The following is a 15,437-nucleotide window of genomic DNA, read 5'->3' as shown; positions in this document are numbered from 1 at the left end:
GTGTGTGTGTGTGTATAAAAGGTCATTGAATTCTGGACTCCTAACAGACCCTTGCATTTTTCATCCAGTGTTGCACTGATGTTACTGGATTCTGAGTCATGGGAAAAGCAAAAGAATTGTCAAAGTATCTGTGGGAAAAAGTAGCTGAACTGTATAAAACAGGAAAGGGATATCAAAAGATATCCAAGGAATTGAGAATGCCAATCAGCAGTGTTCAAACTCTAATCAAGAAGTGGAAAATGAGGGGTTCTGTTGAAACCAAACCACGGTCAGGTAGACCAACTAAAATTTCAGCTACAACAACCAGGAAAATTGTTCGGGATGCAAAGAAAAACCCACAAATAACTTCAGGTGAAATACAGGACTCTCTGAAAACATGTGGTGTGGCTGTTTCAAGATGCACAATAAGGAGGCACTTGAAGAAAGATGAGCTGCATGGTCGAGTCGCCAAAAGAAAGCCATTACTATGCAAATGCCACAAAGTATCCCCCTTACAATACACCAAGCAGCACAGAGACAAGTCTCAAACCTTCTGGCACAAAGTTATTTGGAGTGATGAGACCGAAATTGAGCTTCTTGGCCACAACCATAAACACTACATTTGGAGAGGAGTCAACAAGGCCTATGATGAAAGGTACACCATTCCTACTGTGAAACACGGAGGTGGATCGCTGATGTTTTGGGTATGTGTGAGCTAAAAAGGCATAGGAAATTTGGTCAGAATTGATGGCAAGATGAATGTAGTGAATGTTATCAAAAAATACTGGAGGAAAATTTGCATTCATCAGCCTGGAAGCTGCTCATGGGACGTACTTGGACATTCCAACATGACAATGATCCTAAACACAAGGCCAAGTCCACCTGTCATTGGCTACAGCAGAATAAAGTGAAGGTTCTGGAGTGGTCATCACAGTCTCCTGACTTCAATATCATTGAGCCACTCTGGGGAGATCTCAAACGTGCAGTTCATGCAAGGCAGCCCAAGAATTTACAGGAGCTGGAGGCTTTCTGTTAGTAAGAATGGGCAGCTTTACTACCTGAGAAGATAAAGTGCCTCATCCACAAAAACCACAAGTCTTCAAGCTGTCATTGATGTTAAAGGGGGCAATACACGGTATTAAGAACTGGGGTGTGTAAACTTTTGATCAGGGTCATTTGGGTAGTTTCTGTTGTCATTATGATTTAAAAAGAGTAAACAAGGTTGATTGATAATAAATGGTTTCAGCCAAACACTAACCATGAGTGAAAGGAAAGTTTTTGTGTTATCGTTCATATTCTCGGAAAAATGGCCAAGAAATCATAAATTCTTCCAGGGTATATTGTTAAGTAACATTTTTTTTTGTAGATTGGAAGAAGACATTATTTACTCCTACTGCAATTGTTTAAAATTTAAAGCGAAGCCTAATGACAGGGTCTCTTTAAATACTTATACACTTAAAAATAAACTTGCCCCTGGATCATATTTTCCTTTTACATTCAATGATGATTTTAATTTTTGAGTCCCCCCTCACACTTCATGGATGAGCATTCAGAATTTTTATGAGCTAAATGCTCTGTGTTTCTCATCTTAACTCTCTTGTCCGTCTATTGTTTTTTTGCCAGCTGTTTAACTGGTAATAACGAAATGCTAGATCATTGAAATGGGATTTGGTTACTAATTAGTGCAGAACACAAAATCAAGTATGCATGAAATTGATTCTTCAATCTTATTTAAAAGAGAATTTTTGGTGGAAGAAATATCTCAGTAATAGGAAGGCCATGAGAATATGCATTTACTTGTGTCTGCATTTTGTTTGGCAGAAATGCTATCATCGGTGTTCATCTTTGTATAATCCTAAGGTCTGCTTGTTACATATCCTCCTTATCTGCTACTACTATAGTCCTGAAAACACTCCAGCAGGTTATACAGTAACCAATTTTCTTTCCTTCAATTAGGTGTTGAAGGAAAGGAATTGCTTGATATCCCCATCAATACATTGAGTGTTAATAGGGGAATCCCTCCTGTGGAGCCATTGTGTTCTGACAGTGGGAAGGTTACCCCGCCATCAGAATACAATGATCACTGCTTGCAGCTATAGTAGCATTTAAAAAATCCTGCCCAAACATGGATTGAAATTCAGCTGGTTCCTGCTGAACTGGCTGAATTTTGATCTATCCATGGCCGGCTTCAGTAATCCTGCATACCATGGACATACATAGGGATGATCGAACTTTTGAAAAGTTCGGTTCGACCAGAGCACCCGAATTTCCTGAAAGTTCGGTTCGGATTCCCGAACCCCATTGAAATCAATGGGACACAAACTTCGGGAATCAAAAAACACCATTTTGAAGCCCTAAAACCTAAAAAAGTGCCTAGGGTTCTGGCTCATGCCCCAGGGACTATGAATCAGGCAAAAAAAAGTTCTTAAAAATTGTCGTTTTTGATAGAGAGCCAATTATTGAAAAAATTATTGAAAAAAAAAAGAGATTTCTTTGGATTTAGTGTCTGGGGGGTCTAAAGTGTACCTGTAAAAGTTTTAGCTCTGTAGCATGTCCAGAACCAGAATTATAGCATGCCAAACCTTCAAAAATGACTTTTTTGCTTAACCGCGCCTTTCTTTTGCTCCTCATAAAGCAGATGTGTGTGACGCCTTTTGCAGTGGACTTAATGCTTACAACAAGAACAGGCATTAACTTGTCACTGAGGCTTTAAGTCCACTGAAAAAGGGTTTGCTACTCTGCGTCACACACATCTGCTTTATTTAGCGACAACTTTGGGTCGCATAGCAGTGTGCGTCTTGCAGGTGATTTTCACATCGCACAGTTGATAAAGCCTCAGTGACAACTATACATAAATTAAAATTTATCAAAAAAAAAAAACAGATTATTTTTCTTAGAATTTCAGTAGCACAGGGATGGTGTTACCCTCCTTTCATAAAGTGCAAATAAATAAAGTGCATAAATTGCATAAATAATCCAAAACATCCAACTAAGCAAGAACAGTCCTTCAAAAGTCTTTGTTTATGTAGTGCCAGAGCTGGTGGTGGTGACATTGTACGGTGGTTCCTATAACTGACACCAATGACCCTGCATTAAAGGCACTGTGTATTGCTCTGGCACTACATAAACAAAGACTTTTGAAGGACTGTTCTTGCTTAGTTGGATGTTTTGGATTATTTATGCAATTTATGCACTTTATTTATTTGCACTTTATGAAAGGAGGGTAACACCATCCCCACGCTACTGAAATTCTAAGAAAAATAATCTGTTTTTTTTTTTTGATGAATTTTAATTTATGTATAGTTGTCACTGAGGCTTTATCAACTGTGCAATGTGAAAATCACCTGCAAGACGCACACTGCTATGCGACCAAAAGTTGTCGCTAAATACAGCAGATGTGTGTATCGCTAAAATGTATTTTGCACAATAGCTGACTAGCAAGCACGTATACCTGCTGTAGATATATCAGCAGTGCAACGTGCTCACTAGACGGAACCCTGACAATTAAAAAGTATCCCTACAAAAACTAGATTATTGAATCTAACTATAGTGGTATATAGTACCCTAACTACACTGCATATCCCTTTCCTCACACTAAAAGAACAGCTCCATACAGCAGAAGATAATTTCTAACTGACACTGTCCCTTTAAATTTATTTATTTTTTCTAACTCAAACAGCACAATCGCTGTATTTCTAACTACACTGACAATCTGTCTGTAAGCTGACTGCTCTTCTGCTGATATGGCGCTTTACAAGCAATTGGCTATGCAGCAACATTGTTTAACACAGCAGGAGAAACACAAATGCTTCCACTCTCTTCCAAAGCCTCTGTATTACAGTGCTAGAGGTTAGGCGGGGCTATGTTATATACTGGGGGGCGTATTCACTCCTGATTGGCCTCTGGTCCCCGCAATCACTCCAATCATGTTCCTAGCAGACTCCTGCCCCCTCATTGACTTTTAGTGACATTTCTGGGCTTTTAAAGCCCACTTCCTGTCCCATTGCATTTTGGGCGGTTCTGGTGACCGAATTTCAAACTTTTACCGCAAAAAGTTCAGAATTCGGCCGAATTTCGAACACCCAATGTTCGGTTCGAACCGATGGTCGACCTGAACTGTTCGATCATCCCCAATACCCAAAATTAGTTCTGCTATAAGGTTTTTAGGAATTTTAAGGCCCTTTCATGGGGCATTCGGTCAGGATTCATCTGTCAGTTTTTCAGACAGATTCAGAATGAACCACAAAATATGTCTATGAGCAGGCTGGTATAAATGAACATACATGTGTTTACATCCGTCTACATCTGCGTCTATTTACAGTATATTCACAGAAAGAAAGGTAAATGTTTATGTGACGTCATTGCGGCCCCAGCCACTCATACAGCCAGAGTCCACAAACCTTAAAGGAAGATCGGGGACAGAAGGAAGCCCAGTTCGGTGCTGACAGCACACAGTTGGAGGACTTTGTTCTAAGTAAGTATTTAGTATTTAATAATGTGCTAGTATGCAATAAATGCAATAAATAGTAGCACAATATGTCATTGCCTTGTAGGGGATGCTGGGGTTTACTACCACTTTAGGATCACTGGAAATCACTGAGAGGTAAACTGGATGGTTGTCTCCCCCCCACCACCACCACCATGTTCCAAGAATATGGAAGAGTGGGTTCATTTTTTACAGAAGGGGCTGCAGCTTTTTAAATCTTGTCTTTGGATTATGCTACAGAGTGAGGCTGATTTCCTAAAGTAGTTCAGAATATTTATTCAATATTATATGTGAATATTATTCCTAATAACCAATCATTTAAATCACCAAATCACTGTCTTCTTTTTTCATCTGCACATGACTGGATAATTCAAAGAAATACTTTTACAGATTATTATGTGAATATCCTCAACTCCTTTTGTAAATCAGCTTGTTTGTGTTCTAGTTGTGTAGTTGTGTGTCCCTTTATCCAGAGTAGGGGTGCAAGTCCCTTTAACTCAACTCCCCACAATCCTCTTTGCTCCCAGCATCCCCTGAGCTCCTGGATACGCCCGGGGAGTATAAATGCCAGCTCCTCCCAGCTTTCTGTGCTCAGAGAGATCCTGCCTGATGGGACAGCAGTGACTGGGCAAGTGAGCTGTCCCCAGGTGCTGGGTCCTTACCCGATAAGTCTGGTGTGCGGGCCACCAGCAGTGAGAATAAGAGCACTCAGCATCTATCCAAGCCCCAGTCACTGGAGAGGACTCTGTTACAGTCCATGTGGAGAAGCTGTCCAAGCAGTGAGGTGGTCCTATCTACAGCCCCCAGAGCCCCCTGACAGAAGTCAGCATCAGCAGTGCCAGTGTGAAGTCTGTGCCAGCAGGGAATCTCCTAAGCTCACAGTCTGCTGAATGAACGATAAATATCGTGGACACATGAGATTCTTCAGCTCCCTATCCTATCAAACTGAACTCAGAGCACTCTGCTGCAATCCAGTGGCCATTAGTAGAACTGAAGTAGAATTGTTTTCATATGTTTTATGCCTATTTCCCTACTCCTCACATTGCCGGTTTGTACTGCAAACCCCTGTTCACATGATCTCCTGTGTAATCTAAATTGATTTTCATTGTTAAGTAAAGTAGAAATTGCACATCACCACCGGTCTGATCATTTGGCTGATACTGTTACATAACAGTTGTTGTTACATGAAGCTCCTAGTCAACTGGTCATAGCCTTATCTTATGTACATTTGACATTTGTTTTAACTGAAGTGCTATTTTAACACAGTCGTGCCACAGTCTGAAAAGAAGATTTTTACTTACCTGTCTGGTGGGTAGTGAGTCAAAACTTCCTTTCTTCAAGGAAAGGAACAGTTGCTATTCAACACTTTCTGGGTGTGTTGGATAGTGTGACCCTCTGCTGTGCTGTTGTGGTTCCTCCATGCAACCACTACATTGCTACAGAATATGTGTCTGTATTTCTTGAAAAAAATAATAACTTGACTTGTTGCACACTGGGTAGGTGACCATTAACCTTTTTCTTATATAGGCTGTCCATGCTTTAAGGATATCAAAAGGCTTCAAAGTGACAGGTTAAATGTTAAATGCACATACTATAGGGTTAGACTATGACCTCTTGGTAGAGTTTAGGGTAGCATCATCTAAAGTGAACACAGGCTGTAGCATTGCCCAGAAACAACAACAGAGGGTAGGTAAACTCTATTTACATTCGATGGCCATCTGATCCACCAGATGGATGGGGAACAGATTTCCCATCCATCTGTTTTTAGCGGATAAGATCAGATGTTGGTGAACATGTGTCCGTTGACACCCACCACTCCCTAAGGGCAAAGAATGATCTGGTCAGGTCCACCTAAAGAAACTTACAAACGAACCCAATCTGTCCGACCGTGTGAAAATTCTCTTATTTGATCCCTTTTGAACTGTTAAATATGCTTTTGGAGTTTTTTTTTTTAATTATATCTGTTCCAAAAGTACAAAACATACACGCTGATCCTCCCAGAAATATAGTGAGCCTGAACCTTCTCAAGTTACATAGTTAGTCTGGTTGAAAAAAGACACAAGTCCATCTAGTTTGACCAATAAAAGGAAAAAGTAATTGTGACGAGACCAATCTCGCCACTGGGCGTTGGAGAAGCCTGGTTGCTCGCCTCCTGCAATGTGACTATGGACCCTCTCATCAGCCCATGCTAAACGTAAACCCCATGGCAATTTTACTGTGTTTGTGGCATCTGAGCACTGTTTGGATATGTTGAGCGCTCCGATCCAGGCTATCTGGGGATGGGTTGAATGTGGGGGTTCTGTTCAGTAGACTGGGAGTTATGCATTTTTGTGTCTTTTTGTGTTTCTTTAAACATGTGGCTAATGGAGTCTTGCCTCTATCCTGGAAGCTAAAACGTATTCCTGTAAACTGTAAGGAACAGGAAGTCAACTCCTAATATGGGCATTACAGGAAGTTCTGAGGAGACGGGCTGTCTATTGACACTCAGAGTAATGTGTATTGAGGGCTCGTTAGGGAACCATTGTTCTGTGTCTGACTATTGTGTACATTGATTGCCCCCTGGGGCTTCTGTCTCCTTGCATTGGTCAAAGCTATCTGACCAATCCCTGTTGACTCATTTTCAAGTCCTCATTTGCATGGGCTGGAGAGGACGTTATTGGGAACTGCAAGTACTTTACAATTGACCAATGGGAAAGCGGTTGTTGGGGGAAGGATGTTCCAATTTCTGTATAAAAGTGTGCTGTGTTCTTCCAATAAATGTTGATGTTGTTCCTGTTTTACCCTCATCTCGGAGCTTTGTCTCGTTATTGGGGGAATCTGCTGCAGGGATTGCTATGGTCTTCCATACTCCCTTAGAGAATCACTAAGCTCTTGTAAGAGCTTGTGTAAGAGCTTGTTCTGCTGCACTCTCTGGGGAAAGAGAGGTTCACCCACAGGAACCTGGAGTCTTGTCGTTGGTCCAGGGTGGGTAGGAGATGCCAAGACCCTAACCAAGCTGCGGCCGTTCGTGGAGTCTGAAGTGCTTACGGTGTCTGGTGGAGTGCTTGGAGCCCTCGGGAAGCACTAGGAGCATCTGTCAGGTACCTGCTCAGGGGTGCCCTGTTCCGTAACAGTAATAAAATAAAAATATCCAAAAAGTGAGGTTTAACTTTACTACTACTACATTTTTATCAGTTAGCATTGTTTGCAAATGTTTCTGTGGATTACAAAACCCTCCCCTCAATGTTATGGAGATTAGGAGGTGGGGTATAAGGTGTTTGTAGTTAAAATCAGGAGAGCAGCCTAGGGTTTCACTTCTCCTCCATAGAGACATTACAGCATTGTCCCCCTAAGGCAGGAAGTGTGTCACTGGCAGGATCACTAAGTGAAAAGAAAGGAAAAAAGACCAAAAAGAAAATGAATGCAGTCACTACATCTGAAAACTGGTAAGCTGCAATATATTAATTTTTGTTCTTCAGTGTAGATGCAATTTAAAGGGGTTGTAAAATGTAATATTAAAAAAAAAAATAACAAACATATTATACTTACCTGCTCTGTGCAAGGATTTTGCACAGAGCAGCCCCCATCCTCCTTTTCTGGGGATGCCTCGTCTGCACTTCTGCCCCCCCCTTCATCGGGTGCCCCCATGGAAAGCCACTTTCAATGAGACCACACACGCGGGCTCGCTCCCAAGGCCCACTGCTGTGTCCATTGACATAGACAGCGGGACTCGGCCCCGCCCCCCACTCCTGTGTCACTGGATTTGATTGACAGCAGCAGGGGTTAATGGCTCCTGCTGCTATCAATCTGTTCAATGAGGAGAGAGACAGTGGCTGGAGCCACTGGGCTTATGCACATCGCTGGATCAGGTTGGGCTTGGTTAAGAAAAAGGGGGAGTCTGGGGGCAGCTGCACCAAAGAAGGTTTTTCACCTAATGCATAGAATGCATTAAGGTGAAAAAACTTAAACTATAACTAAAGGCAAAACTTTTTTAGTTTTGGATATAGTAGAGAGGGATTAGAACACCTATCTGTTTTTTTTTTATCTGTTCCCCCTGTTAAGAAGATTAATTCTCTCTATTTGTCCTGTTTACCGTTATCATTGAAAGTGAAAGTAAAAGAAAATCCCAAATTTTGGGTTGTCCCCAGAAAAGTAATAGAGGGGCAAACCTTCCAATGGGGACACTAGTTCTGGTGATCCAGGGGTCACCAAGGGATTCCCCTAATTTGCAGGGATTTCCTCTCACTTCCTGTTTGGCTATGGGACAGGAAGTGAAGGGAAATCTCCGCAATGGGACAAAGACAGAGGTTATAACTCTTCATATTCTATCCAAAAATAACAAAAAAAAAAATGTTCTGCCTATAGTTCTACTTTAAGACTTTACGATCATTTTAGGTTTACATTTAGTTTGATAAATGTAGGCTTTCCTTCTAGAAGAGGGATCATATAGGCAACATTATTTTTTTTTTATATCTGATAAGATAATACTAAAAAAATGTAAACAGGTTCATAAAAGGTACTGTTGATAACTACCAGCACAGTAAATATCAGGACCCCATATTTTTAAATACACATATATCTCAAAGCTTAATTTATATCAGATGTTTTAAAAACATCTGACAAAACTTGACAGGCTTGCTTAATTGGGCTTAAAGGAGAGAACAACTGTTGGCACAAAGTGAACTCATTTTTATTATCATTGACACTTACTCATTTTCACTTGTAAAGCCCCACAGCTTTCAGCAGGGTCTTCCACACCATTTTTAGCCACGCAGCAGTATACACCATCGTCGCCTTCCTCCACACTGAGAATGGTCAGGAGTTGTCCATTTTCTCGAATGCTGTAGCGTGTGTCAAACAACCTGTGGGCAGAATGTTAGATTTACTACTATTTATTTTTCTAGCTAACATACTAACACCACTTATACGCTCAGTGAGGATGATTTACCAAAGGAACAAGAAGTTTTCCCTTTGTAAAGTGAATGGTATTCATCTGTTTTTCCTTTGTAAAGTTACATAGCTAAGTGAATGAAGTGAAATTGTTTTCACTTCAATCATCCAATACATTTTTCTTCCTTGCACATGCTTGGGCATTTTGAATACACCTTCATCTTATTCATGAACATTCACTTTGCGAAGCGTACATTATTAGTAAACCAGCTCCAAAAAGAGCTAGTTGAGTTAAATATGGGGTAGTAGACAGGATTTCTCGGATAACTAAATAACTTAAACTAATATAAATAAATGACACCACAATATTTTTAAGGTTGGAAATTGAAGAGGCCGCGGCCGTTTATTATTTATTAAAATGAACCAATAACTTTTAAATATCAATACAAAACATCATAAAACAACCCAGTCACCACGACCCAGGTTGCAACCAGCAAAATTAAAACTTCAGAATAATTATCCAAACAAACTTAAAACATTCAATCACAAGAATAAATGTCCTCCTTTGCAGCATGCAAAGGTGACCCTAAAATAATAAACTGACCGCGACAAATAAGGGAGGGGGGGGGGGAACCGCTCGGCTTCGGCTTCCTGAGGCGATCTGAAGTCCAGTCAGTGAGAGACCCCTTAAATGAGGCTGAAGAAAGGCTCTGGACCAATCCTGGATGAGGAAAACAGGTGGGAAAAACGGGATGCAGCAGGTAAGAAGCCTAATCTACCTGGATACTGGGGCAGCTAGTAACAGGAACAGCCAATCGGCTCAAGGATGAGCTAACCGGCCTAAACTCGCTAGTAATATCCCTGGTCCTATAATACTTATGCTATGCTAACTGTACCTGTCACTACCCCATAAATAAAAGGGGTTAATTAAACCCTTTTCTTTTTATACTTGCCCATTAGCTTAAAGTATAACTGACAGCAAAACCTTTGTTTTGGATAGGAAATGGATTCAAAAACCTACCAGGTTTTTATTGTTGCCTTTGTCTCCCTTAGGGAAATTCACTCTTTCTTTTTTTTTGTATACAAACTTTTATTGGTGGTATATAAGTGGTACAAGAAAGAAACACATAGTCTCATAACAGAATACGGTATAACATTATATATATCAATCTTAAAAAAAGGTCAGTATTGAACAAAATGAAGGTATAGACCCAGCAATTGTGCAATTCAATACATAATTATCTTAAAGCGGTAGTATACTCTGCTATCTGACTTTTACCTACAGGTAAGCCTATAATAAGGCTTACCTGTAGGTCCAATTAATATCTCCTAAACCTGCACAGTTTAGGAGATATTCAACCTGCATGCAGCTGCTGACGTCAGCGGCGCATGCACTCTGAAGATCCGGGGGACCTTCAGAGCTCCTTGCCGGCTTTTGCCGGAAAGTGACGTCATGGCAAAGTGACGTCATGGCAGCTTCGGCCACTAACAGCACAGGAAAAGGACGTCAGCATGTCAGCTCCCTCAGCGTTGTCCAGACAACCGTGTCGGGGCTTCGTTCTAAGGTAAGTATTTCATAATGATGCATACTAGCTCATTATGCCTTTGTCCTGCAGGTTTTTTTTTTTTTTTTTTTTTCAGGAGTATACAACCGCTTTAACTAGAATGTTCTTTCATAACCTGATATATAGAAATAGATCCATGTGTCGGAAGTCTGATGACCTTAATCTATCTGTTGTTCTATATTCTAATGTTAACGGATTGAAATAAAAGTTCAATAAAAGTTCTAACTGTCCTGGTGGTTGTTATCAATTTAAAGTGAAAAAAAAAGAAAATTTCAAATTTTGGGTGGTCATCAGAATGGAAAAAGATGAGAAATCTTCCAATGTAGGGCACTAGTTCTGGAAACCCTGGAGATAACCAGAAATTCCATCAGTTTGTAGGGATTTCCACTCAATTCCTTTTGTGCCGATGGGACAGGATGTGAAGGGAAATCTCCCCAAAGATGGCAAAAAAAAAAAAACCTGACACGTGCAAATATAACGTGTGCTTGAACTCAGTCTCATTGAGCACTCACCAGGGTTTGGTCTGCAACTCCAAATGTCCACCAGTACCCTCCTTACTAGTGAACGATTGCAGGCCACTCAATTGACCATCAGAATGAGGGAAATTATAAAAAAACACAAGTTAGCCGTGCTAAAGGAAATGTGAGCTCACTAATGTGAGCTTATTAATGCAGCTTTTAAAGTTTTAGGGCTTGTTCACACCATATGTGCATGAAAACTGATGGAAACTTAAGGAAAAAACATGCAGATTTCACTTGCAGAGACATCAGTTTCACATCATTTACCTCCATTTTCATGCACATGCACATTCGTTTTTATGCACGTTGACATCATTTTTCATGCGCGTCAGTTATGTGCCCTGTTCACACCACACCACACCCATCATACACATTGCAGATTCTTGTGCAGAAAAAATCCACACATTGTGGTGTAAACAGGGAACATAGAGAACAATTGTTTTTTTTTGTGCCCTTGCAGAATGCATGCAGAAAAACTGTTGTCTCTGCACCATGGTGTGAACAAGGCCTTAAGAGTAAGTTTGTGCCACAAACAAGTTGAAGCCTGGTAGATTGCTTGCAATGGGGATCTAATAGAGGGGTTTATACTATTTATACTAATACTACGTATTTCTGGTGAGTGCATAACTGGTGGAGGATTACCATCACTGGAACTTTTCGTGGCACATGGTGGAACATATAATTTTCCCTAGAACAGTGATGGCAAACCTTGGCACCCCAGATGTTTTAGAACTACATTTCCCATGATGCTCATGCACTCTGCAGTGTAGTTGAGCATCATGAGAAATGTAGTTCCAAAACATCTGGGGTGCCAAGGTTTGCCATCACTGCCCTAGAATATCATACTTTATATGTGTTTGCAATACTTAACTCTGGTGGGTTCAAGCACACATTGTTATATTTGAACATGGTGGATATATTTAAACTACAATTTTTTTCCTACTATTACATTATTATTTGGATTTTTTATTTTTATTTTGTTGTCACATGTTTATGTGTTTTTTTTTTATATAAGCACTGCACCTGTGTTTAATGTATTTATGTGCAAGGCTTTGTATGATCACCTTGCATGATAGTAGCTTTATTTCCAGGCGCTCACAATCTATTTTTGTGTTTTCTATAGAAAAAAATGTTTGCCTGAAGTTCGATATTAATTTCAGTTGTTGGGGGATTTATGCATCTATGCAGTGGCGATCTAACAGTGAAAACAGCACATAGGGAAAAATATGGGATGTAGTCAAAATATTCTATGTGTGAGTGCATGTGTGTGTGTTTGGGTGAGGGTAATTATAGGCACTTTCACCATGAAAGGCATATCCTTAATTCGAGAAGAACTAAGAAATCACTGGAGCTGATGTAAGAACGAGGATGTAAGTGTTCTGTTCAGCTATTATATTTTGTAAGCATACTAAGGCTTAAGTAGACTGAGCACTTATTTCATCTGTTTGGTTAGCTGCGTTATCGGAAGTTTCACTGACACACATATGCTTGATCTGAGCATATATCATGATTGGAAACAGTATAACATGAGGGGACATCTTTACATTTACACACATCCCTCAGCTCCTGGTGATATGAACACTTCTACTCAACTGTTTAGACAAGTAGAAGGTGAGCAAACGGAAAATGTTATGCTCAGCTGTTCTGTGCAAGCACAATTTAGATAAACTCATTGGAAACACATCTACGTGCTGACAACTGCCAAAAATGTGTTTGATGACCTTATTTCATTTCTTTTTTCCATTCCAGGGAAAGCTTGTGAAACGCACCATGGTGGTGGAGTGAAATGTACACTGTTATTATACTTTTATCTAGGTTCCCCTAATGAATACTACTACTACTCAAGGATTTCAAAGTGGACTCCATGAAATATTAACATGACGAAAAGCTCCTGGCAGAAAGTTATTCTACATGAACTTGTACGCATGGAAAAGCCCTGTGAAGTTGTATCTGATACTGGGATGTGAGAAATATGGAAGTTGCCATTTCTGACCTCAGTTTCTGTTAAAACTGGTTGTCCAGTTGTCATGGTAACGCAATATGTTACTAAACTGGAACAAGCATGCAGATCAGGAACTCTGTCATCACTTGCAGTGTTTTGCAGGCAGTACTGAAGGTATTAAATTAGCATGAAAGCCAGGTAACCAATGGTGTATTTTGGTTTTGTGCTGCCCTAGGCAAGACTAAAATTTGGCGCCCCCCTCCCCCTCCTATTTATTTATTTTTATTTATTTATTTCAGGTTCTTATATAGCGCTGTCAATTTACGCAGCGCTTTACATATACATTGCTCATTCACATCAGTCCCTGCCCTCAAGGAGCTTACAATCTAAGGTCCCTAACTCACATTCATACATACATAGTAGGGCCAATTTTTTTTTTTTTTATACTCCTATGTAAATTTGCCCCACTCCTTCCTTTTTAATGGATGTGACTCCCTCCAAAAATTGAAGGATTACAAGTCCCAGCATGAACCCCTGAGATCTCACGGGGGGGGGGGGGGGTGAGAAAGGGTGGGAGAGAGAGAGGGGGGTGGGTGAGTGAGGGAGAGAGGGGAGGGATGAGAGAGAGGGGGTGGGTGAAGGAGGGAGAGAGAGAGAGAGGGGTCAGAGAGGAAGAGGGCGGATGAGAGAGGGGGTGAGAGAGAGGGGGATGAGAGAGGGGATTAGATACAGAGAGAGAGCGAGGGGAATGAGAGAGGGGGCGAGAGAGAGAGAAAAAAGGGAGGATGAGAGAGAGAGGGGGTGAGAGAGAGAGAGAGAGAGAGAAAGAGGGCGGGGTGAGGGAGAGAGAGAGAGAGAGGGGGAGGATGAGAGAGAGAAAAAGAGGGGGATGTGAGGGAGAGAGAGGGGGGAGAGAGAGGGAGGAGAGAGAGGGGGAGAGAGAGAGAGGGGTGAGAGAGAGAGAGAGAGAGAGAGAGAGAGAGAGAGAGAGGGATAGGACATGAGAGAGAGAGGGGGGATGAGAGATAGCAGAGAGAGAAAGGGGGGGAGAGAGAGAGAGAGAGAGAGAGAGAGAGAGAGAGAGAGAGAGAGTGGGCAAGAGAGAGGGGGCAAGAGAGAAAGAGAAAGAGAGAGAGAGGTGGGGTGAAAGAGAGAGAGAGGGGGGTGAAAGAGAGAGAGAGAGAGGGGGGAGGTGAGAGAGAGAGAGAGAGAGAGAGAGAGAGAAAGGGGTAAGAGAGGCAGCTCTAGCAATCAGTGGCCAATAGAGTCTAAGGTGGAGGGGGGCACGGCTTTTTTGACGCCCCCCCTGCAAAGTGCCGCCCTAGGCCTGGGCCTTGGCGGCCTAGTCAAAAATACAGCCCTGCAGGTAACTAGCATATCCCTAAGGAGATAAGCATTAGCTGTAAGAATCCAGGCTTACACATAAACCCATTATTTGCCAAAGAATTTGTAATTCTGTTTAGAAAGTCTTGTAATTTACTCACTTCATCATCCTTTCTTCTATTTTTTTTTTTTTTTATGTGGTAACCCTTTCTTTATAACATACATTTGCATTCTCATAACTGTGACATGAGGCCCATTCTTGGAATTACACTGTAATACCAGAAATGCCAGAAATTTTAGAGCAAATTTCTTTGAAATAAGAAAATGTTAAGGGCTCCAGATTCCCAGAACCAACCAATGTGTGATTCATTATAGATCTGTGTTAATTGCTGCAGCATTACACAGCAGAGTGCAAGCTTTGAGCTAGCTTTTGCCAAATATTCATCCCCTGCTAACATTGTTCAGCGGCTGCTTAGTGTAATCCATGGGAGTAATATCTATTGTTGGGAAACTTATAAATAGAATGGCAGGCATTAGCTGTTGTAATTTATTGGACTAGATCCGAAACAGTTACCTTGTTTGACATTCGTGGCCTATACAAGAAAACATTGTGGGATTGATTTACTAAAATTGGAGAGTGAAAAATCTGGTGCAGCTCTGCATAGAAACCAATCAGCTTTCAGGTTTTATTGTCAAAGCTTGATTGAACAAGCTGAGGTTAGAAGCTGATTGGCTACCATGAACAGCTGCACCAT

The 15,437-nt window shown here is 41.1% G+C and overlaps 1 protein-coding gene across 1 annotated transcript in view; it reads right to left on the bottom strand.

The window, feature by feature from the left end:
- MUSK (muscle associated receptor tyrosine kinase) overlaps positions 1–15,437 on the bottom strand; it is a 245,538-nt gene that overhangs the window by 160,281 nt on the left and 69,820 nt on the right. Inside the window, 1 exon segment of the mRNA XM_082255087.1 lies at positions 9,155–9,306. Within this exon segment, the coding sequence (XP_082111213.1) occupies positions 9,155–9,306 (152 nt within the window).

Source organism: Pelophylax lessonae, assembly GCF_965119305.1.
Source record: "Pelophylax lessonae genome assembly, chromosome: 1".
In the NCBI taxonomy this organism is placed as follows: Eukaryota; Metazoa; Chordata; class Amphibia; order Anura; family Ranidae; genus Pelophylax; species Pelophylax lessonae.
The sequence above is the reverse complement of the archived record's forward strand: the minus strand, read 5'-3'. Positions and strand labels throughout refer to the sequence as shown.